Raw genomic sequence first — 22,131 nt, 5'->3', positions numbered from 1 at the left:
CCCATAAAGTGAGATATTCTTCTAAAGGGGGGAATTAATGTTTGTTTTTGTGTCTGATATCTAGAAGAAGTTTTATTTGAAGTGCTAACTGAAGTGATCGCGAAACTTATACATGTCTGTCAAGCGATAAACCGACTTCAGCCCGGAGTTCTGACCATTGCAAGAAGAAGGATGCACGCCTTGTTTTGTTTACTTGGTTGGCACACGGAAGTTGACAATAGATACGAAATATACACAAAATCAGATGGTGTGATTCAATTGACGGAAATTATAGTTATCTCTTCCCTTCAATCAACGTTCACTGGACTCATAACTTAGGTGCTTTGTGCACGTGTACCGAAGTCTCGAAAGTTCAGGATGATTAATCATGATCTCATTCAACTACCATCAATTGATAACTCGAGAGCTGTCCAATCGTCAACCGCTCATAAAACTATTCTTACACCCCGCTATACCCTTTCATTCGGTTGCGGCTGCTGAACCGATTATCCGAAGATGGGCTGGTCCCAGGGAAAAGCTGCAGGCATAGAAAAGAGCCCTTCAACAGACTCGATCCAGTCTAGTGGCTGCAGTCCAATTTCGTCGAATGAAGGGAGGTGGCTTGGATCCGGCTCATTGGCGCCATCAGAGAAGGGATGCAGGTTGTTCGCCTCTTGAAGCTCATCGGGATGTGTACCATCATTAGAATTCCTCTTATTAGCCCCGGGTTCTGTGCGGTGAAACCACAGACCGTTGAGAAGCTTGGAGTATTTGGCAGCAATATGGTCTATGTCTGTTGCTGCGGCTTCCAGAACACTTATGAACCGTCGCATCAAGGTGGCTGTCTGGGCGTGTTTGCCAGACGAAATGGCGCCAGCGGCATGCGCTTTATACAGAAATACCGCTGAATGAATTTCGTATCTAAATTGAAGGATTAGCGAAAATCTCGTGTTAGGACGGTGCTACCCTTACAGATAGAAGCGGGCAGGCATATATCGTAAGTGTTTCTCCGGGTCAATATCTTCGATAGCGATCCGAAGAAGCGCTTCGGCAGCATCCACGGCCTCGTAAACATGCCGGGCATCGGGGCTGGCCATCGTGGAATGTGGGAAACATGTTGATTTAGAGACTTCTTGCGTTCCAGATACAGAAGCCCTGTAGAGTACAGCCTGAAATGCGAATGCATTGACATAGAGACGAAGATACTTCTCCATCATTCTCAGGCAACACTTCAAGTGTTTGGAACATGTCAGTCGATTCCAGGCGATATCCCATGCTACAACAGCACGGCTAGCATCATCAATATACTTGGTATAATCGCCACGAACCATGAGTTCTGCGGTGCGTTGTTTCGATGCGAATAAGATGTCGTGTGCGTTGCCGAATAAAGTAGTTAATTCGACCTGGGCCTGCAATAATGATGCAAAGTCTTCTCCAGATGTGTGTTGTGGCTGGAGAGACGGGAAGTCTTCCGCCGTAAATCTTGCGGACAAGGCCGGCCCTCGACTCCAAAATGCCTGGCCCATTCTGATGGATATCTGACGGTCAGAGAGATATGTGACTTTTTATTGACATTAACTTGAGCTGTTCGATTGCGAGATTGTGCGTGCGTGTGAGAACTTACATGTCCATGCCAATCGTCTTCTTAGCATTGAAGGGTCAGCCTCCTTGTCGGCTCTGAAAGAGCTGTCTTCAAGATGAAGGAGATAAGCAAGTCTAACAGCAAGCCCTAGTATTGACCAAGCCGCCCCTTCACCTCCGTCATCATTTTGGCCTAGTGTGAGTGGGGTCCATTCTCCTAGCAGCAGCAGTCCTTCGACACAGCCGACGCTCCGTATCGTCGACATGCCTAGGACCACGTCGAGAATGAGGTGTCGCATATGCTGCCATATTGACTGGTGAAGTTCAGCCAAATTGGCTTGGTCTCTGGAGGCGACCACGAGTGCGGCCGTAAGCAAAAAGGACTCGTGCTTGATGGTTTCGGGGAGGTACTGTGGCAACAACACATTGGCGGGAACGATGGGGAAGAATGGGTGGTAGTTGTCCGCATAGCTTTCGGAGTCAGTATTAGGCACATGTTAAAAGGATGCTGTAAACCTACTGCCGTATAAGGTAGTGGAGCGTCGCCAGATCTAGTGCGCCGTCCTTCACAGGAGGATATTCCTGAATTTCTTGGTTGGCCGTGAGTTGATTTCTGGGCGATTCGAAGGAAGAGAGTTGATCCCATCGGCTTTGTTGGGCAGGTGAAAGGATTGAGTCTAACACCGAAGATGCGTTACCAGGTGTCGACTTAGCTGGGCCTCCTTCACCAGGTGTTTCCTCGTCCCCGTCTTCTGCGGCTCGAGCAAGGATGAGAAGGGCATCCGAGGGATTCTGAAGTGACCGATGCAATGGTTGCTCTCTGGCCTTTGGAGTCTCTGTTATAGGTTCAGGAATAAAACTTGCAACTGTAGCAACAGACGGAGCAGTATGGATATCACTGTCCCGGCGTTGTCTCTTGGTGCCACGATATTGCGAGTAGTCTCCCCCACGGCGAGATCCAGCCAGGGAGCACTCGGCTCCCTCGCGAACGCATTTCGCACATGGCGGTTTTCCTTGTTCTCCAATACTATTGCTTTCAATTCATCAGTTCAGATTCATAAGGATGAGATCCTCAAGCAGAAGGAAAACAGGCTTCAGGAAACAGTGTTCTTGGAGGCCTCATTGGTGGACGAAGGGAGGAATCTTGAGAAAAGACCCACAGATCGCAGCGCGTTTTCCTCGTGCGACATCTGACGCATGCCCGGTACTGTCTTACCCCAGTGGCCTTGGTCATCTTTGCCGTCCCAGTCCGGGGAATGATGGGGTGGTGAATGCAAAATCCTGGGGTCACTCGTATGACCGATGCGGGGTCTGGGGGCGGTTATAGATGGGCGAGCCCCGGTTACAGACGACTATAGACGGCGGGGCTGAACGCGGGGTACGGCAGCAGACGGTTGGGGTCATGGAGGTGGCCTCTTTGAGGAAGTGTGTGTTGATGAACAGTGCGTCATTGGCTAGGATATCTTTATGGGTAACATACGGGATGGGAATTGCTTTTAAGTCCAGCATTGCAGGACAAGATAAAAGTTTATAAAGGAGTATGGGACTCTTCTCAGGCGTCTACTTGTGACCTACCCTTGTCCTCCAGAACACTTGCATCTTCTCTTTTTAACTGCACGCAACCTTTCCCACATTATTTGAGAACAATAGACAAAGCCAAACTATCTGTTATCAACATTTTGTCGTTTTCTTCTTCACAATGGCTCCTGGTGTCCTTCAGTCTGAGGCTCCCGCAACGCTGCCAACTCAGAAGGTTGTAAAACAGGCCGATCACCATGCACCTTACGACCCCAGCAACGATATTTATGGCAACTATTATCCAGCTGACCCGAAAAGTCTAAGTCTTGAGTCCAACTTTGGTCCCATGGATGCAGAATCGATTGGATACCTTCAACCTACCCACCGTGACACGCCAATTGAGGTTATGCGTGAGCGTTTCGCGCGCGATGGCTACCTCCTCGTAAGTTTTTTCAACCGCCTCGCTATCGCTGTAAAGTAGAACAAACTAACAGAAATACCCCCCAAAAAAAAAGATCAAAGATATCCTCCCTCACGAACCTGTCCTGAAATGCCGTCGTGAATACTTCTCCCACATGAGCCCTAGTGGGCTCCTCCGCCCCGGCACCGATCCTGTCGAAGGTACATTCTCCGGCAAGGATACTCGCAAATACCTGCCCCCGGGTAACCTTCGCCGTCTCTTCGGTCTCAAAGATGACCCTGAGAGCGACAAATATGCCGAGCTCATGGTGTCTGCCCACGACGCCGACTTTTACGTCAACTTTTGCAAGTTCCCTGAACTGCGCGAGTTCGTTAGCCGCTTTACCGACTGGCCTTCTCCCCACATGCTTCAGCGTACCATGCTCCGGGCTTTCGTTCCCGATAGTGAGCTCACACCCGTGCACTTTGACCAGATGTATCTCCGCGCCGGTCCACCCACGAGCTTGACGGCCTGGGTACCCATCGGTCCTGTGTCGCTTGAGGGCGGTGGCCTGATGTATCTCGAGAACTCGACTGATATTGGCATGAAGACGGAAGATGATTTTGCAAAGAATGCGCACAACCTTACCGATGAAGAGAGGGTCAGCGCCTTCAACAAGAACATGAACGACGGCGGCTTCCTCAGCCGTGATACTGTGACCTACGGAAAGGAGACAAAGAGGAAGTGGCTCATTGCCGAATACGAGACTGGCGATGTCATCTTCCACAACCCCTACATGGTCCACGCCAGCTGCAAGAATAAGGATCCTAATGCTAGAATCCGTCTGGCTACGGATCTGCGATTTGTTGACCCAGAAAAGCCTTACGATAGGGTGAGTGATTAATCTTGAGCTTTGTGGTGCCATATGCTAACATACTGCAGCGCTGGATGAAGGTTTACAGGCCCCTTGACGGTTTGTGAAGTAATATTAGAAGGAAATGTAGAAAATCTTCTTACGGTGGCTGTGTAAAGCACATGTAGTTTAAGCAAAGCATACGCAATGAATTCCATGACATGAGCATATTCTTCATTTTTCAGGGCTGCGTTTCGTATTACTGTGTCTTCATACAGATATCATAATAATTAGCCTTATGGTGGCTTGCGAACTGGCTTAAATGTTGTTTTTGGCGTTCAAATAACCTGAAGACGGCTTTGTGCAGCAGTATGATAGTTGATAGTTGTTGGCTTTCCATGCACGATTTAGGAGGAACCTGTTTTGATGAAGTAACTCTCAATACAAAGAAATCATACAAGCATTTCTGCCCCTGCAAAACGATGTCATGAAAGGCTTCAAACTTCTTTTGAGGGCTGTTACAAAAGTACCCTGGGAACATGTAACATAATTCCTCAATGACAATATCGTTGGAAGAGTTCAGCAAAACAGAACAGCGAAGCAGCGAGCCCACATCCCAATCTGAATCTGCACTCTACAAACCCAGTCTTGCATTATCATATCACGATGATCATTTTGAAAGTGTCGGCCTTCTCATTTGGGATCCGAAAGTGATTCCTAGACGATACCCATAACTGCCAACCACTCAGCCAAGCCTCTCGGAAGCCGACCTTGCTTCCCAGCAACAACGGATTTTAAAAATGGATCAAATCCAGTGCGTCATGTATTATTGTCACAACTCGGCAACACTACCAGAGTCTCTTCGGGAAGCGGTGACTACGCATTACCGAACGCTGACAAGACCCGGTAGATTGGTAATCGCTGCCGCAGAAGGTAATCAAAGCATCTCATTTGTGGGAAAACTCATCTCCACGAGCCTCTTGTTCCTCGAGGCATGGCATGTGTAATGCTTAGGGTCTCTCCTGTTGCGGTGAATGCGACATCACAACACACCTCTGCCACGTTTTTGGTCCCAGCATCCAAGACTTGAGGAGGCGAGACCTGCCACTAAGGAGAAAAACATGGGTCGCCCAGTTCTCCGCGTGTGATGCGCCACCGCCATCTATAACCGACGCTAAATTCACGCCAAAAACACTCTGCAAATCCATGACTCGACCTCCACTTCGCGGGACAGTGCCGACCAGTCCTAGGCTCGCCAATTTGTATTGTGTGCCAACCCCCTCCCCCCAATACCCCGGATTTGAAGTTGTGGGGGTGAGAGTCGGGGTAGCTTGCGGGGTGCAGGGGGACGGACCAGGTGTGACCCAACCCCGAGGGTCTGCGGTCCCGGCTGGCCGTCTATTACCGTGAGGGAAGACAAAGAGTGTGTTGATTCGTATAACAGATCTGATATCTTTGTTGTTTCGGTTTCCCTAAATAGTCAACCAAGTATCTGAAGATTCAACTCAACAACTTCGACGTGTCATTCCATCTTCTCTTCTTCAATTTGACACATCGGCTTTGCGAGATTTAACTGTGTAATTAAAGGACATTGCAAAGCGGCCACGATGGGTTTGTTGCAAAAGATTGTCCGTAACGAGGCGACCAGATCGGACCCTCCAGAGATTTACAATGCGCGGGTTATTCTCATCAGCCTTGTGGTACGTGGTCTTACATCCGGGAAGAAACTGGTACATTTACTTACTCTTCTAGGCCTGCGGAGGTGCGCTGCTATTCGGAATGGACATGGGGTGCGTATGAAAAGTAACCAATATTCTTGAAACCACGCTTACTTGATTCAAGAATTATCGGTGGTGTCTTAACAATGGACACTTTCAAAAGGTATTCTAAGACACTTCAGAGCAAAGCAAGAGACCGTGCTAATCAAGTCACCGTACAGACAATATGGCCTCATGGACCAACCAAAGACCGTTCTTGCCAACCTCGAGTCCAACATTGTTTCTGTAATTCAAGCGGGTGCCTTTGCGGGCGCATTGTTTTCCATGTGGCTTGCCAACCGAGTTGGCCGTCGCTTCTCCCTCATCATTGCTTCCATCCTGGTCTTTATCGGTGTTGCGTTGCAGGCGGCTGCCAGTGGACACATTGAGGCCATGTATGTTGGTCGGTGAGTAAAGACCGCCCCTGATATATGCTGCCGTTCAACAGCTAACGATTTAAAAGACTCATTGCAGGCATCGCCATCGGTATCGCGTCGTCAGTCAACCCTCTTTACGTCTCGGAGAACGCCCCTCGCGGAATCAGAGGTCTCTTAACCGGTCTCTATCAACTCAGTATTGTAACTGGGCTGACGGTACTTTTCCTACGCAACTCATCATGCATTTCCCTTGACTGACCAAAAACAAAGCTCGCTTTCTGGATCAACTACGGTTCCCTGCTCCATATCAAGGGCCACAGCCAATACATTATCCCTCTCTCGCTGCAAGCCTTCCCAGCCGTCATTCTCTTTGTCGGCATGCTCCTCGCCAACGAATCCCCACGCTTCCTCGCGCAGCGTAACCCCGACAAAGCCCTGGCCGTCCTTGCCAAGCTTCGCAACCTGCCTGCGGACCACCCGTACATCCAGCAGGAGATGGACGGCATCTCGCGGCAGCTCGAGGAGGAGCGCGCTCTCGCTGTTAACGCGTCGTACTTCTCGCTTCTCAAGGAGGCGTTCACGATCAAGTCGTACCGCAGGCGGAGCATGCTCTGCATCACGCTCATGATGTGGAGCAACCTGACTGGGACGAACGCCATGACGTACTACAGCCCGAGGATCTTTGCCAGCGTGGGATTGTCTGGGTCGTCGACTGGGCTCTTCGCAACGGGAGTGTATGGGATTGTCAAGATGGTGTCGTGCGCCATATTCATCGTTTTTGTCACGGACACCCTCGGTCGCAGGAAGAGTCTGTTGTGGACGGGCATCGTCCAGGTGAGAACGCGATGATCAGTATCGGCGTCCGAACACCTTATACTGACGGTTGGAAATAGGGTCTGGCGCTGTACTACGTCGGTTTCTATATCCGTTTCGATCCCCCCATCGTAGGTGAACCGGTTAGCGCCCCGGGATACGTCGCACTTGTCGCTATTTACATATTTGCAGCAGTAAGTACCAACCCATGCCAGATAAGCAGTAGCTCGTCATTGACACGTTTCAACAGGTTTACCAAGTAAGTCCAGTGTTGAGCTAGCCCTGCCCGTACATGGCAACGTCGAAATACGAAAGTCGTGACACAGGTTGGATATCTTAACGGAATGGCTGACCTGCTTTAGTTTGGATGGGGACCCGTTGTCTGGACGTACTCTTCCGAGATCCCTCCGGCGCGTCTACGAGCGTTGATGATGGGCATGGCCACGGCCAGCCAGTGGCTATTCAACTTTGTCGTGGCCAAGGCGACCCCGAGCATGTTCGCCACGCTCGGTACGAACGGCTTCGGCACTTACTTTGTTTACGGGACCTTTTGCTTTGTCATGGTGGTCTTTGCTTGGTTCTTCGTCCCCGAGACTTCGGGTAAGTGGAGCTGCTCATCGTTTGTCTTTTACATTACTGATGCTATTCCGCAGGTATCGCTCTGGAGAAGATGGACGAGTTGTTTGAGAAGGACTCGTTGAAGGATAAGCTTCTCTTCAGGAAGGGGCCCCCGTTGAGTCCTGTTGATGGCCCGATCGATGACGCGGTGCTGGACAAGAAGGATGCCGAGCACGTCGAGATCGCCACGAGGTGAAGTGATAAGAGAGAGGAAGTGATATTTGCATTTGGATTGATTGTATCTACTACTTTAAGCAAACGACAATGGACGAAGAATGATCCAGCTATCCGTAACCTTGACTTTGTCAAGCATTTGCACAAACAATTCAGTAAAACGGAGTATGAATGAAGACTTGTTTGAAAAACAGTCAAAGCATACATATTGAATTTTAAGAAAACGCAATTAATAGCCTCAAAAACCTATGCAATGGCTTCATGCTCGCCTCGGTGACAATTCACACCGAACTCGGGCCGTATTACCGAGAAATACACTACTGACCGATCTTCACCGAGCCGCATTCGCATCGGATGCAGACATCGACGGACGCCGTATAAATGTCTCAATCATGCACACAATCCAGACGAGACGTGTTATGCCCTCGCAGAATCTAACATGGTATTCAAAGACATGCGTTCGAGATTCGCGAGACCTCCCTAGCCCAGATGGAGCCTCACGATCCGCGGTGACTAGCAGTACCAAGTCGCAGTCGTTCAATGACAGTAAGGTAAAGGCATCATCGGCACGACGTCCCGAAGGAACCTGAGAAAAAAAAACAAAAAAAAAAAAAACCGCAGTCACATTTTCACGCTTGAATGTCGGGAACATAGGTGCCAGAAAGGGGGGGAGCTGACTTGTCGCAAATGCAGTGCGAGGGGTAAAAAAAAAAAGGGTAGCATAACAGGACAGGCTCGAATCAATGGGCAGCAGAGAAAGAAAACGTGGCTGTCGCAACCCCCTCTCGATCCCCGATGCAGTCTAAATCGCGGGTTTCGAGACTACCCAGGGTTGGGCAGCGCCGTGTGCTTTGTGACGCAACAGCCACTGACGAGGCGGGATTGGCGCCATGTGCTTTTCATTAGACGGCGGGGGGATTTTGCTCATTCGTTTGCTGCCACCCGCCATGCGTGCTTTCTTACGCGCTGTCAGGCATCGAGATCACACATGGAGGGGGAGGGAGGGGAGGGGAAGACTGTGTGCATTTTCCCTTCGGCCTTCGGGCGAAGCCGGTGGTCGTATTGGGCAGTGGAAAAGGGCAGTTTTGGAAGAGGAAATAACAAAACAAAAAAAATGGCTCAGTTGGCTGGCGAAGCCGTTCAGGCTGATGTGACATGGTGGTGGTCAGGCAGAGCGGTCGGTAAGGAAACGACCGAGATAGTACCTTTCGGCATCCATCCATCATCTGGCGGCGGTTTGCGGCTGGACGTGATGGGATGTATAGAGTGGGAGTATTAAGACGGATGGTATAATGAGGTTGGAGCGAACGGGCGTTTAGCAGTTGGATGGATAGAGACGGCCTTTCAGCAGCAAGCCATAGCAGCGTCGGGAGTTCTCGTATGCATGCCTATCACGTAAGTATATCCATCCGCATGGTGCACATGCATCCCGAAGAAGATGTTTCGGGTCATCATTTCTCATCGATTAGGTATCGATTTTAACGCATGGCTGGTGGTGACAAGCCAGTCAGGGCTCGAGCCGATAATGGCAGGGTACCAGACGAGGGGCAGATGAGGGGGAGGGGCATATCCGTCGTTGGCAAGACAGGCTAGGTACGTTGGAAGAAGAGAGTCATCTTCGATAGCAGTAGTATCCAAATCATGAGACACGGTTGACTCCATACTTGATTTCCATGGGGGCCTACTGTCATTACTGCCATATTAGAATGAGTCTGGAACATGGTAAGCTCACGCCACTGTTTGAAATGTCTGAAGGCTGTAGGTTATCAGATCCAGCACGTTGAATGAACGACGAGTGATGGCCGGGGATGCAGATTCAATCTTTGCCTGGGCTCGCCGCTGCAGACATTGGGTCGAGACCGGTGTTGGCTGCGTTCCCATGCATGGAAACAAAACAGGCTCAGGCTCAGTCGGTCAGTCAGTGTGTGCGTGTCCATGTAAACCAGCCATGCACCATTCAGCACAGCAGCACCAGCGAGCCTGGCAAACATAGTTAAAAAGAGTGGTGGAACCCCAAATCCTCGCTCTGATCCCCCAGATTGGAGAGATCTGGTATTCCCCCTCTTCATCCGCAGCCCTGAGCCGACCGTTTCGATTCGTTCCCTTCCCCCCTCGTGGCCTCACTCGATCTTGTCCGACGTGGCCTGACAGTGATAAACCGACGTAGAGCAACAGTTTCGACTAGACCAGTGGCAATTCGCTGCACCAGCGGCAGCAAGCAGCAACCCAACAGGGCCTTTTGAAAGGGGGAACCACTAGTAGTCCTTCTCTGCTCACCGTCTTTTCACCAACAGGCGGTTATCGACGATAGCGGGCGTATCCGAGTGCGCATAGAGAACCAGTACAGCGCCACGAAGCCGACCGAACTCACTCGACGATCGCACCCGGTACTCGAAAGGAGGAAGTGTGTTTCTGAGACATTGTGAAGTGAGAGAGCCTCAGAGTCTATACTACAGCCTCCGTACGACACTGCGGAGACTACGGATACACACTAGAACTGTTAGCGGCGGTGGGCCAGACATCACCAACTGGGAATCACCTCTTTCAGTGGGAAAGATTAAAAGGGGAAAGGGAGGAAATTACCTCGAATTACGTCAGGTGGGTCTAAGCTTTTTCTCTAGTTGATTGTTTCTGATTTCAAGTTGCGGCTCTTTTTGTTTTTGATTGTCATCGGGGACGGCCGATTCAATGCCAGACAGACAGGCAAAGACCATGCAGGCCCTCAGCCCTCAGCAGCAACCAACAACCCCCATCAGACGGTGGCGGCTATGGCTTCAGTTGGGCACAGAAGAGGCCGGCGGCTCAGAATCTGCGCCCAGTCTTGGCCAGGCCACCTCTCAGCTCACTTTTGCGAGTCGAGCGCATTCGGACATGAAAATTGTTCTGGACGTTTGTTAGTGCAAACCAGAGGCCCAATTGGCCGCTAAGAGGGCAAAAGACACAGGAGGAAAAAAAAAAAGAAAAGAGATGATGGCATTACTCACGGCTTTCCCAACATCTGTTTGTTTTGTTCACATTGGTATCATCGCCCCTGGTTCTTCTGTTACTTTTGCTTTACGTATTCATTCCCAGCCTCCCCCGGTTATCTCCCCTGTTTTCTGGAGAAGAGAAAGTCGAGACGGTGAGAGGCATACGAGGGCACATTGAGAGAGAGAGAGAGAGAGAAATTGAAGAGAAAAAAAAAAAGAAAAAGTCCATCACAGGATTCAACTGGCTGTTGTGCCATCTTGAGAGGTTTTGGTATCCTTTCCCCCCTTCTTCCTTCACTGGGCTTAGTTTTGCTCGGGAATTGCATCACAGAGACATCATCAAGCACATGGAAAGAGACGACCACTGCAAGCAGAGAGAGGCATCAACCTGGAACGAGGGGCATCACTCAGCGCACAGCACCGGTGCTCTACCTCCGGCCCAGCACCCAGGATGAGCGTCGACAGGGGGGGGGGAGGGGGGCACCATAGTGGACCAATCCGGCAACGCATAATTCGTCCCGTCCGAACCAGGGTTGAAAAGCCAGGTTTTGAGATTGTATCCAACAAATTGGAAATGACTGCGTCATTGGTACCCTCTGGGTGCAAATGCAGCTGTGGAATACACCGAGAATACCTCCTGCGCACGTACCGACTACTTGGAATCTACTCCAGCTGCCCATCTCTGGCGAATTCCAGCAGCTTCCCCCTCCACACCACCGAAATAGTACCTACGCTACCTACACTACTGGACCGGACCTGGCTGGACTGAACTCGGCCTGGTCCTAAGCATGGCTGCCGCTGTCACTTGTATGGTGCCGCCGTCAGTGCTCTCTCTGGTTGTGATGAAAGGAGGGGGAGGGGTTGAGCAAGCAAAAAGATCGTGATCTCTACAGTCAGCTCCGAGACACGGTAAGAAAAAAACAAGATTCAACCAAACTCGGAAAAAACTGCAAATGGGATAGAGAGAGAGAGAGCAAAAGAACTTTGTTCGGTTTCCCTATGCCACCAGCATCGATCCCACCGGGAGACCATCGCAGAGAGCAATTCAGCAACATCCATAACCAAAACATCATCCCTGAACTGCGGTGCGGTGTACAAGCAACTACCAAGCAATTCACCATCGCCAACACGGCCAATCACTATAGCTCGTGGCCGGCAGCTGTGGGCTCGCTGCACTTGTCAGTGCCTTATCCCGGCAGCATTCCTTTCTGTACCGAGAGTCTCTGGAGTTCTGGGCCAGACGAGAAGACCGGGATAGGAGCAAATCGTCCTAAAGCGGGAAAAGGTACCTTTTGGCTGGTGGCCACGGCAAAAAAGTACTTTACCGAGATTTTGGTACTCTACGATTTCGATCACCACATTATACTGCAGCAACATCAGAAAAACAGTCAGAGACCGCTTCAGTCTGTTGGCTTTTTGGCTGGTATTCTTCACCTTGGAGTCTTTTTTTTCTCTCCAAATCTCATCTCGGAATTCCAACAAATAACACCACGTCCAAATAGGATCAACAACATCCTGCTTTACCTACTAGTGTATACAGAGCACTACGCCTGGACCGACCTAGCCTCTCCCGCATGCCCCTGTCTCTCTTCCCCTCCCCCCCTCAACCCCGGTCACTCACCGTCATCGCCTGGACTGCCTATTCCGCTACAGCTTCAGGCTTTCGTCTCGGCCTGATCTCGTGTAGCTTCACCGTCTGGTAGCCCGGCGCCTCGAGTGTGATCTTTCTGCGCTGCTGCTGCTAGGCTGGTTGGTAGTAGTTGTTGTATCTCTTCTCTCGCTGCGTGTGTGTCTGTTTTGTTTGTATAGGCCGAGCCAGTCATTAGCATCTGGTTGACAGCACTTTTGGTCGGGGAGTCTTTTTTATTATTTTTATTTATTTTTATTTTCATCCGAGCTGCTTCTTTTTTCATCACTGCATCATCTTCCCCTCCATATCTCCATCCTACCGAACCAGCCTTGTCCATCCCAGGCCAGTCTTTAAAAAAAAAAGTTGCATCTGCCGGGGGAGGGGTTTATTTACATAGTCCTCCTTGGGTCATTTCACTTCGACGGCTTTCTACGGCAATACAAAATCAACACCAACAAAAAAAGTGGTGGTCTTTGGGATAGCCTCATTGCCCTCATCTTCCCTCCTACTCGCCTCATCCTCCTTTTCACCTTACTCTATTTTCTCCCTCTCTCTCTCACTCTCTCTCACTTTCTCACTCTCATCTCACTATATTATTCACCTTTATTGGTGTAGAGTGTTTGGTCTTTTTTTTTTTAACCTCTATACTCATCTCTTGGTTTATACCTTTTTTATTCCTATTACTCCCCATCACCACCTCTTACTCTCATTACTACCCTCTTCCCTGCCGCTAAACCCAAAGCAATTTCGGCGCTGGGACTGAATCATGGACCAGCAAAAGAACCCGCCCGACGAACGCCCCGGGATTACGGCGCGTGGGGGCTCCTCGCCAGCTCTCCCCAAAGAACTGAACCCATCCGCGGTCAATCCTGCACCTGTCAACCCCGCCAACCCAGTCCTAAGGAGCATCGCCCTCTCTGACGCCGTCACGCCGGGAATTCACCAACATACATATCGCGACTCTGGCGACGAAGACAACTCGCGCTCCGGTTCCCCCAGCTATTTCTCCATCTCCGACCGCAGAGTCGACGTCTCCAACCCCTCGCAATCCGTACCCCAGACGCCTTCCATCCCCAAACACAACCTCCCTCAATCGCCGGGGAGCATCACTGGAAAGGACATTTTGAAGCGCATGACCCTCGCAGCCATGGGTCGACGCGAGTCTCTGTCCAACATTCGCGCTGCGAATCCCGATTTGCAGCTTAGCGGAAACATTATTTCTGCCACCTTTAACATTCCGCATTCTCTCAAGTATCGCAAGGGTTCCGACTGGGTGAGTGGTTTTGTTTTTGTCTTTTGTTGCTATCGTGGGATGAGGAATTCCCTTATTCTCGACCACGAAAACCTCAACAGTTCAGCTGGCTTTCCCCTTGCTCGATTTGCTTATATTTTTCACTGTATTTTTCATTATTTTCTCTGCTCTTTTTTCTGTTATTTTCTCTGTCTTTTCTGCATACTCTTTACCCTGTATTGACCGCGTCTCTTCTCCCATTCTCCCTCTCTAATTTTCCCGCATCTCCAAATCCGTCCTAAATTCCCCCGCTGACATCATCACCACCATGACAGGAATTGAAACCTCGACGTGGCCAATCCGCCCTTTTCGACTCCTTCTCCTACCTCTCCTCCGACGAGACTCCCTGGAATCACACTGTCGTCGCTTGGACCGGCGAGATTGATACTCCTCAAGATGTCCTCTCTCCTCCCGGCACACCGCCCGCCACGACCGTCCACTTCTCGAGCCTGAATACCCTCTCTGCCCCCGTCCCTATCGATGGCGATGCTCGCCTGCCGACGCCGCCTCCCGCCGAGGGTCTCTGGCTGCCCAAGGAGGACCAGTTGCGTCTCGAGACCCAGCTGGCTCACAACAAGACCATCAAGACGGTGCCCGTCTGGCTGTGCGACGACAACGAGCAGCAGGATGACGGTCTCCTCCTCAAGGACCAGAGCCGCTGGCGCCGCTATGCCGAGCATGATCTCTACACTCTCTTCCACTACAAGCAGCACGAGCCGACCGACGGTCGAAAGGAGCGTCTGCAGTGGGCCGACTACTACCGCATGAACCAAAAGTTCGCCAACCGCATCATCGAGCTCTACAAGCCCGGCGACGTCGTCATCGTCCACGACTATTACCTCATGCTTCTCCCCAGCATGTTGCGCCAGCGCGTCCCCAACATGTACATCTCCTTCTTCCTGCACTCGCCCTTCCCCAGTTCCGAGTTCCTGCGCTGCCTTCCCCGCCGTAAGGAGGTTCTCGAGGGTGTCCTGGGCTCCAACCTGGTCGGCTTCCAGTCCTACAGCTACTCGCGCCACTTCTCCAGCTGCTGCACCCGCGTGCTCGGTTTCCCCTCCGACAGCGGCGGTGTCGATGCTTACGGCGCCCGCGTCCAGGTCGGCGTCTTCCCCATCGGAATCAACGCTGACCGCTGCGAAATGTACGCCTGGACCGACGCCGTTACCCAAAAGTACGACGCCCTGAAGAAGCTGTACGAGGGTAAGAAGATTATTGTCGGCAGAGACCGTCTCGACAGTGTCCGCGGTGTTGCCCAGAAGCTGCAGGCCTTTGAGCGATTCCTCGAAATGTACCCCGAATGGCGCGAGAAGGTCGTGCTGATCCAGGTCACATCGCCCACGAGCATCGAGGAGGAGAAGGAGGACCCCGAGAACCGCATCGCCACCCGCGTCAACGAGCTCGTCATGAGGATCAACGGCATGTACGGCAGCTTGGGCTTCTCCCCTGTCCAGCACTACCCCCAGTACCTCAGCCAGGACGAGTACTTTGCCCTGCTCCGCGCCGCCGACATTGGCCTCATCACCTCCGTCCGAGACGGCATGAACACCACCAGCATGGAGTATGTCATCTGCCAGCGCGAAGGCCACGGCCCCCTGATCCTCTCCGAGTTCAGCGGTACCGCCGGTAGCCTCAAGGACGCCATCCACATCAACCCGTGGGACCTTAGCGGCGTCGCCATTGAGATCAACAACGCCCTCACCATGTCTCCCGAGAAGCGCATGGCCATGCAGACGAGCCTGTACAACCACGTCACCACCCGCAACGTCCAGAGCTGGATCGACCATTTCCTGCGCAAGCACGTCCACGTCCTCGGCACCCAGAAGAACGTCGTCGCCACCCCTCTGCTCGACCGTGCCCTGATGCTCAAGACCTACCGCGAAGCCGGCAAGCGCCTCTTCATGTTCGACTACGACGGCACCCTCACGGCCATTGTCCGCGAGCCTAGCGCCGCCGTCCCCTCTGAGCGTGTCCTCCAGACCCTCAAGGCCCTGGCCAGCGACGAGAGGAACGCCGTCTGGATCATCTCCGGCCGCGACCAGGAGTTCCTGCAGCAGCACCTCGGCCACATCCCCGGCCTGGGCTTCAGCGCCGAGCACGGCAGCTTCATGAAGAACCCGGGCTCCGACGAGTGGATCAACCTCGCCGACGAGTTCGACATGGGCTGGCAGGCCGAGGTCATGGCCGTCTTCCAGTCCTTCACTGATCGTGTTCCTGGTGAGTTTACTTCGTTCCTGTCACCTTTTTTTGTCTTGTGAGAATGAGTTAGCTGACGTCGAATGATAGGTTCCTTCATTGAGCGTAAGCGTTGCGCCCTTACGTGGCACTACCGCCTTGCCGACCCCGAGCAGGGTCTGCACATGTCCCGCGAGTGCCAGAAGGAGCTCGAGTCGACGGTGGCCCAGAAGTGGGATGTCGAGGTCATGGCCGGCAAGGCCAACCTCGAGGTGCGCCCGACCTTCATCAACAAGGGCGAGATCGCCAAGCGCCTCGTCCACACGTACAACTCGGCGCCGGCCTCCGACAAGCACCCCGGTCGCGTCGAGTTCGTCCTCTGCCTGGGCGACGACTTCACCGACGAGGACATGTTCCGCGCCCTCAACGGCCTGTCCGGCAACGAGGTCGACAACGACCACGTCTTCACCGTCACCGTCGGCGCCAGCACCAAGGTCACGCTGGCGAGATGGCACCTGTTGGAGCCCGAGGACGTCATCGAGTGCGTGGCGCTCCTCGCGGGCGTCGGCCTCGGCGGCGAGGCCAAGGAGCATTTCGGACAGGTCAACCTGGCCGCGCTGAGCACGGTCGAGGGTCACATTCCCGAGTCTGAGAAGTGACTGACGAAGCCGAGTAAGCTGTGATACTTGGGATGGAAATCATGCAGCCGGGAGTATGGATAGAGAGAGCATTGTTCTGATTTGGCATTTTTTTTTTTCTTTTTTTCTTCTTTTCTTTTTTTTTTTTTCCTCGTGTCTTTTCCGTCCTTCAGTCTACAATATGGTGTTTATTATTTCTGATATTATTAGCAGCCGATGGACGACAGTCATCGAGCAACAGCCAGGAAAGGGTAGTTAGTCGACACGAGGCATGATGCATGACGGGTTCAACCAGCATCGGGAGCGGGATGGCCCGACAAAGATACAGTGGCCAAGATGCATATAGACTTTTTATTCTCACTCCCCGCCTCCCCCCTCCTTGGACCCCTTATATGAGATGAAGGTGCATTTTTTGTCCATTTTCGACACGCGCGACTTTCACATGATTGTTTTGACTCGTCCCAGGCCCAGAAAAGAAGGTCATTTAAAATCAGCTGCGGGCTGTGCTCGGGGATCGTCGCCCTCGGCCGCGATGCCCCCTACCTTGACGTACCATTCGGCCGACACCGCATGTTCAACTGGAGACGGGTTGACGAACTTTGGACGAATCATATGTCTGTGATTGACAAGAGAGATTGGACGAAGAACAGGCACGTCGTGATTGTTCATCCCATCTCGGTCAAGGTCGCACACACCCAAGGTCGAGCACGTTTGCGCAGATTCAAAGATCCCGGTCGGTGTTATGTGGAACCTTCTTGGCGGATGTTACCATGACCATCGCCCGTCTTTGTGACGAGACTCAACTTGTGAGAATGCTGATTATGTGTGTTTGGTTTGAATTTACAGTCGTATTATACCCGTATGAAGGCAAAACGTTTGCTGTGCTAAGCATAGATGTGACTCAAGATCAACCCGGCTCCCGCAACTTTGAGACAGATTATCACCAAACACCACACCCCCCGGCCTCCCCTGGACGGGGTCGGATCAAGACCTCTTTCGACCTACCCGTCCGAGGTTGGCTTGTATGCAGGAACGAGCACATTTAGGACCGCGCCCACCATTCATGCGGGGCAATAGATTACAAGCGGCGGGGCAGTAACTTGCGCGATGAAGGTCTGGTGGTTTGAGTGCCGGTGTGATGAAGAAATTATAAGTTGCGAGAGTCCCTCGCGATACCGTCACAATGGCGTCGTCGCTGTCAATGACAAACATAGTCTTGTCAGAAGAGAGAATCAGAAGTCACGATGCGCTTCGTCCGACTTCTCCCCGCCCTGGCCTTCGTCGCCGGGGTCGTCGCCCAGGACGATGGCGACAATAACGCAGAGGTTCCCGTCGAACTCGAACCAAAGCGCTTCATCGTCGAGTTCGCCAGCGTAAGCCCAAACCACCCTCACTTCATTTTGGCGATGCGCAAAACTCACAAGCATAGGGCACCCACACCAAAACCAAGCGCGACGAGCTTTCGTCAGAGGAAGGCATCAAAGTCCTCAAGACGTTCGAGTCGGCCGTCTTCTCCGGAGCCAGCGTCGAGACGGATAACCACAACCTCGACACCCTCCGAGACCTCCCCGACGTCGTCGGCGTCTGGCCAAACAGCAAAGCCAACCTCGTCGCCCCCGTAAAGCGGCAAGTCGCCGTCGACCCCGAAGCCGCGGACGAGTACGCCGTCCACTGGGCCACGGGCGTCGACGCCCTCCACGAACAGGGCATCCTGGGTGAGGGCGTCAAAATCGGCGTCGTCGACACGGGAATCTGGTACAAACACTCGGCACTTGGCGGCGGTTTCGGCCCCGGGTTCAAAGTCGCCGGCGGACGCGATCTCGTCGGAGACACGTGGGTTGCGGGTTCGACAAAGACGCCCGACGACGATCCGGCCGACCAGCAGGGTCACGGCACGCACGTCGCCGGCATCATCGCCGGTGAGTCCGCGTCCGGGTGGCGCGGCGTCGCGCCCAAGGCGACCCTCTATGCCTACAAGGTTTTCGGCCCCGGAGACGGCACCGACACGGCCACGCTCATCGACGCCTTCCTGCAGGCGTACAACGACGGCATGGACATCATCCACGCCAGCGTCGGAGGCAGAGGCGGCTTCGCGAATAACGCCTGGGCTGTCGTGGCGAGCCGCATCGCTTCCGAGGGCGTCGTGGTGACCATCTCTGCCGGCAACTCCGGCAACGGCGGGGGTTATTATGCCAGCAGCGGCAGCTCCGGGGAGAATGTCATTGCCGTCGCGAGCGCCGAGGTCAAGAGGAGGAGCACGACGAGTGCCGACGACGACGGCGGCGACGTGATTCAGCCGTCGTACTTCACGAGCTGGGGCGGTCTGTACGACTTGTCCGTGAAGCCGGACATCGCCGCTCCCGGGTCCAACATCTTCAGCACGTGGGTCGGGGAGGATAACAACCAGTTCGTCCTGCTCAACGGGACGAGCATGGCCGGGCCGTATGTCGCCGGCGTGGCGGCGCTGTACATCTCCAAGCACGGCGGACGGACCGTCCACTGCAAGGATTTCGCAAAGAACCTCGCCATGCGCATCATCTCCACCGGTTCTTCGCTGCCGTGGTTGCTTTACGGCGGTGCCGCGGACCCGAGCTACAGAGCCCCGTCGCAACAGGTCGGCGGCGGCCTCATCGACGCCAAGAAGGTGCTGGAGTACGGGACGAATCTCAAGCTCGCGCGCTTCGGGCTTAACGATACGGCAAACTTCCGCCCCAGCCAGAGGGTCACTATCCGCAATGACGGAAATGAGGCGGTCAGGTATACTTTTGAGGTCGAGAACTGGGCTGGTTTCGACATGTTGAGGAGCTTCGACGCGCGGGATCCGGGCGAGACGCCTCGGATTCGGTACCGCCCCGAGATGGTCCCTTCTAATTTTTCGGCGACGGCAAGTGGCCCTGGGGAGTTTTCTTTGGCGCCCGGAGAGTCGCGGGAAGCAGGGTGAGTTGACTTTTTCTGGACTCTGGCGGTGGAGTTGCTGACCTTTTGTATAGGTTCGTCTTCCAGGCGCCCCAGGGAGTCAACGAGACGGCCCTTCCTGCGTACGGCGGACGTGTGCTTGTTAAGGGTGACAACGGAGAGACTGTTGCTGTTCCGTTCCAGGGACTTGCGTTTGACTTGAAGGAGCAGATGCAAAGCGCATTCCACGGGACTTATCCGTGGCTGAGATCCACGAGTGCTTACAGCAACAAGACGACGTGAGTTCCGTTTGACTGTAAAGATCAGAGTGTAATGATGCTAAACCGGTGTGTTAGCTTCAACTTGAATACCGCCACGGGGGCACAGGACTTTCCCATGCTGTTTATGAAGGTCAAATGGGGGACTAGGGAGGTCCGTTGGGACGTATGTAGTCTCTATCCCGCCTGGTTTACCCAGCTCTGACACCGTGTAGATCTACGAAGCCGGCTTTGACAACGAGCGCGACTGGGAGTACCCGCCGGTCCAGGGACAAAAGGGATACATCGGATCGGCGACGTCGTGGTCTAGGGCAGGCAGCGTTTCGACCTTCAACCCTGCGCGGCACGACGCCAACGACACATATGCGTTTCCCGTCGTCGATCAGGGGCGCAATGCGTTAACTACTGGCGGGTTTACGACGACGTATTTCTGGTTTGGCAAGCTGGCGGATGGAAGTCAGATTGCGCCCGGTGAATACACGTAAGTATTATACCAATATACAGTTTATGAGATGTGTGATGCTGACCCAGAGTTATAGCATGCGATTCGCCGTCTTGCTGCCGTTTGCCGACCCGGCTGAGGCAGGCAGCTGGAAGGGGTTGACTACGGGCTTTACGATTCTCCCGAGGAACGGGACTGTCTCTCGACGAGCTCGACCTTGAATGGAGGAATCCTCTTGTAAATTAGTGTATATCTGTTCAGTTTGTTGTGAATATTGAGACCTAAGCAAGTAATAGCAAGTTTGTCGGTATGCTGCAACCGCAGTCTCAACCCGATCTAGCTAAAGCAATGTCCAACCGTATGGTCGACAAACTCACTCCGCCTCGCCCATACCTTGGGTCACGGTACTTGTGCCATCCGCATCTCAACTGCAAGCCAACTGTGTATGAATCCCGGTGGGAGTCTATCCCCACACATCATATCAGCTTCATCACTGCAACTTGCAAACACGATTCTCAACCAACTTCATCATGCAATCACTGCCAAACTCGGGCCACTCCGCGCAGAAGGTCTTGAACTCGGGCATGTTAATGACGCTCTTCCTGACAAAGGCCCTTCCGAGGAGAACCTCCAGGAAGGCCACCTTGAGGACATGCTTGCCGGGGAAAGAGGCGTATATGAGATTTCCAGTCTTGAGAAAATCTTTGCCGTCGATATGAAAGCCTTCCGTCATGGCGATGTGATCTGTACGCGGGATGAAATCCTTGCTCCAGAAATTCAAAATGTCGTCGCAAAGCGCGGGCACATTGAAGTAGTCTCCGAGGATCCATAGATCTGTGCACGAGTGCATGATGGTGCCCGCTTTGATGAGCGGCTTGAAGTTGATAGCTATCATTTTTATCGTCAGTGGTGGTCTGTCTAGGTAGGGGAAATACTTGGGTGGAATGTAGTGGGTGCAGAGGAAATTAAGAGACAAGTTGTATGGATAATAGTTGGGGCCGTAGTATGCTTACTTCCTTTATAAATATACTTGATGATTGAATCCATCTGCGTTTTGCTGAATTCTGTGATTTCAACCTTGCCGGACTTTGACTCCTGTCATGTATGAGCAAGAAGTGGCTGGCATGGGGACAAATCCGCTTACCGGCCAACCAGACAACAATGCCGACTTGAAGTAGGATGAGCGCGCGCACAAGATTGTTTTGTGTAGCTTCCAGGCTTTTCCTTGGCAAATCACTTCGCAATCGGCCAACATACCGGACTTGAGGAGTCTAACAATGTCAGTAAGTAAGGGACGAAGCATATCTGCCTGGCTGCATTATTGAAGCAGTGAAGAACTGGGCTGGACTCACTGTTGGTCATCCATCCCGAAGGTGCTCATGGTGAGGTTCTTGACGGATATTACTTTTTGTGAGAACGTCAGTATCTCGGAGCTTCCTACAAATGCGACGGATGTTCAATGTAGGTGAGCAACATATCTGCGACGCTATTAGATGAAGCTTTTGGGACAGAGTTATGACTGGGCTGGTTCGTTCCTCTCCCAGCGTTGCTGGAGCCATCTCTGCATCGTTTCTAGAAATCAGACAAGCGAGACTTACAGCATATGACAATCTTGTGACAGAAAGTATTTGGTTTAGGTATCGAAAGATACGAATCAGAGTTTTGTTGGTCTTGACAGTTAAATCGCCGTCTGTTGGGGCTGTGTGGATGAGTTGAAGATCGAGGATTATGATTCGATTTGGATTT

The 22,131-nt window shown here is 52.6% G+C and overlaps 7 protein-coding genes across 7 annotated transcripts; 4 read left to right on the top strand and 3 right to left on the bottom strand.

The window, feature by feature from the left end:
• Positions 1-485: 485 nt before the first annotated feature.
• Positions 486-1,826, bottom strand: CTRU02_206686 (uncharacterized protein; the record flags this gene model as incomplete). Its single annotated transcript, XM_036732041.2, has 3 exons — positions 486-900; positions 952-1,540; positions 1,604-1,826. 3 exons carry the CDS (start codon positions 1,824-1,826, stop codon positions 486-488), a joined length of 1,227 nt encoding a protein of 408 aa, XP_036576272.2.
• Positions 1,827-3,259: 1,433 nt separating this feature from the next.
• Positions 3,260-4,459, top strand: CTRU02_206685 (phytanoyl-CoA hydroxylase; the record flags this gene model as incomplete). Its single annotated transcript, XM_036732040.1, has 3 exons — positions 3,260-3,520; positions 3,594-4,370; positions 4,421-4,459. The coding sequence occupies 3 exons, from the start codon at positions 3,260-3,262 to the stop codon at positions 4,457-4,459; spliced, it is 1,077 nt and encodes a 358-aa protein (XP_036576271.1).
• A 1,479-nt stretch (positions 4,460-5,938) lies between these two features.
• On the top strand, positions 5,939-8,092 carry CTRU02_206684 (MFS quinate transporter; the record flags this gene model as incomplete). Its single annotated transcript, XM_070204754.1, has 10 exons — positions 5,939-6,031; positions 6,084-6,121; positions 6,174-6,212; positions 6,271-6,495; positions 6,552-6,681; positions 6,736-7,299; positions 7,359-7,472; positions 7,529-7,537; positions 7,641-7,878; positions 7,932-8,092. The coding sequence occupies 10 exons, from the start codon at positions 5,939-5,941 to the stop codon at positions 8,090-8,092; spliced, it is 1,611 nt and encodes a 536-aa protein (XP_070061858.1).
• Positions 8,093-11,124: 3,032 nt separating this feature from the next.
• On the bottom strand, positions 11,125-11,268 carry CTRU02_206683 (uncharacterized protein; the record flags this gene model as incomplete). The annotated part of the gene is made up of 1 exon (XM_036732038.2): positions 11,125-11,268. The coding sequence occupies one exon, from the start codon at positions 11,266-11,268 to the stop codon at positions 11,125-11,127; it is 144 nt and encodes a 47-aa protein (XP_036576269.2).
• A 2,167-nt stretch (positions 11,269-13,435) lies between these two features.
• On the top strand, positions 13,436-16,791 carry CTRU02_206682 (trehalose 6-phosphate synthase; the record flags this gene model as incomplete). Its single annotated transcript, XM_036732037.1, has 3 exons — positions 13,436-13,942; positions 14,236-16,174; positions 16,244-16,791. 3 exons carry the CDS (start codon positions 13,436-13,438, stop codon positions 16,789-16,791), a joined length of 2,994 nt encoding a protein of 997 aa, XP_036576268.1.
• A 1,223-nt stretch (positions 16,792-18,014) lies between these two features.
• CTRU02_206681 (Subtilisin NAT) lies at positions 18,015-20,606 on the top strand (the record flags this gene model as incomplete). Its single annotated transcript, XM_036732036.1, has 6 exons — positions 18,015-18,143; positions 18,200-19,707; positions 19,761-19,964; positions 20,022-20,109; positions 20,159-20,424; positions 20,483-20,606. The coding sequence occupies 6 exons, from the start codon at positions 18,015-18,017 to the stop codon at positions 20,604-20,606; spliced, it is 2,319 nt and encodes a 772-aa protein (XP_036576267.1).
• Positions 20,607-20,875: 269 nt separating this feature from the next.
• Positions 20,876-21,640, bottom strand: CTRU02_206680 (BTB/POZ domain-containing protein; the record flags this gene model as incomplete). Its single annotated transcript, XM_036732035.1, has 3 exons — positions 20,876-21,273; positions 21,399-21,480; positions 21,530-21,640. 3 exons carry the CDS (start codon positions 21,638-21,640, stop codon positions 20,876-20,878), a joined length of 591 nt encoding a protein of 196 aa, XP_036576266.1.
• Between the last annotated feature and the right edge of the window lie 491 nt (positions 21,641-22,131).

This window comes from Colletotrichum truncatum, assembly GCF_014235925.2.
Source record: "Colletotrichum truncatum strain CMES1059 chromosome Unknown Contig_0003, whole genome shotgun sequence".
In the NCBI taxonomy this organism is placed as follows: Eukaryota; Fungi; Ascomycota; class Sordariomycetes; order Glomerellales; family Glomerellaceae; genus Colletotrichum; species Colletotrichum truncatum.
Note: the sequence above shows the minus strand (reverse complement) of the source record. Positions and strands in the feature narration are given on the sequence as shown.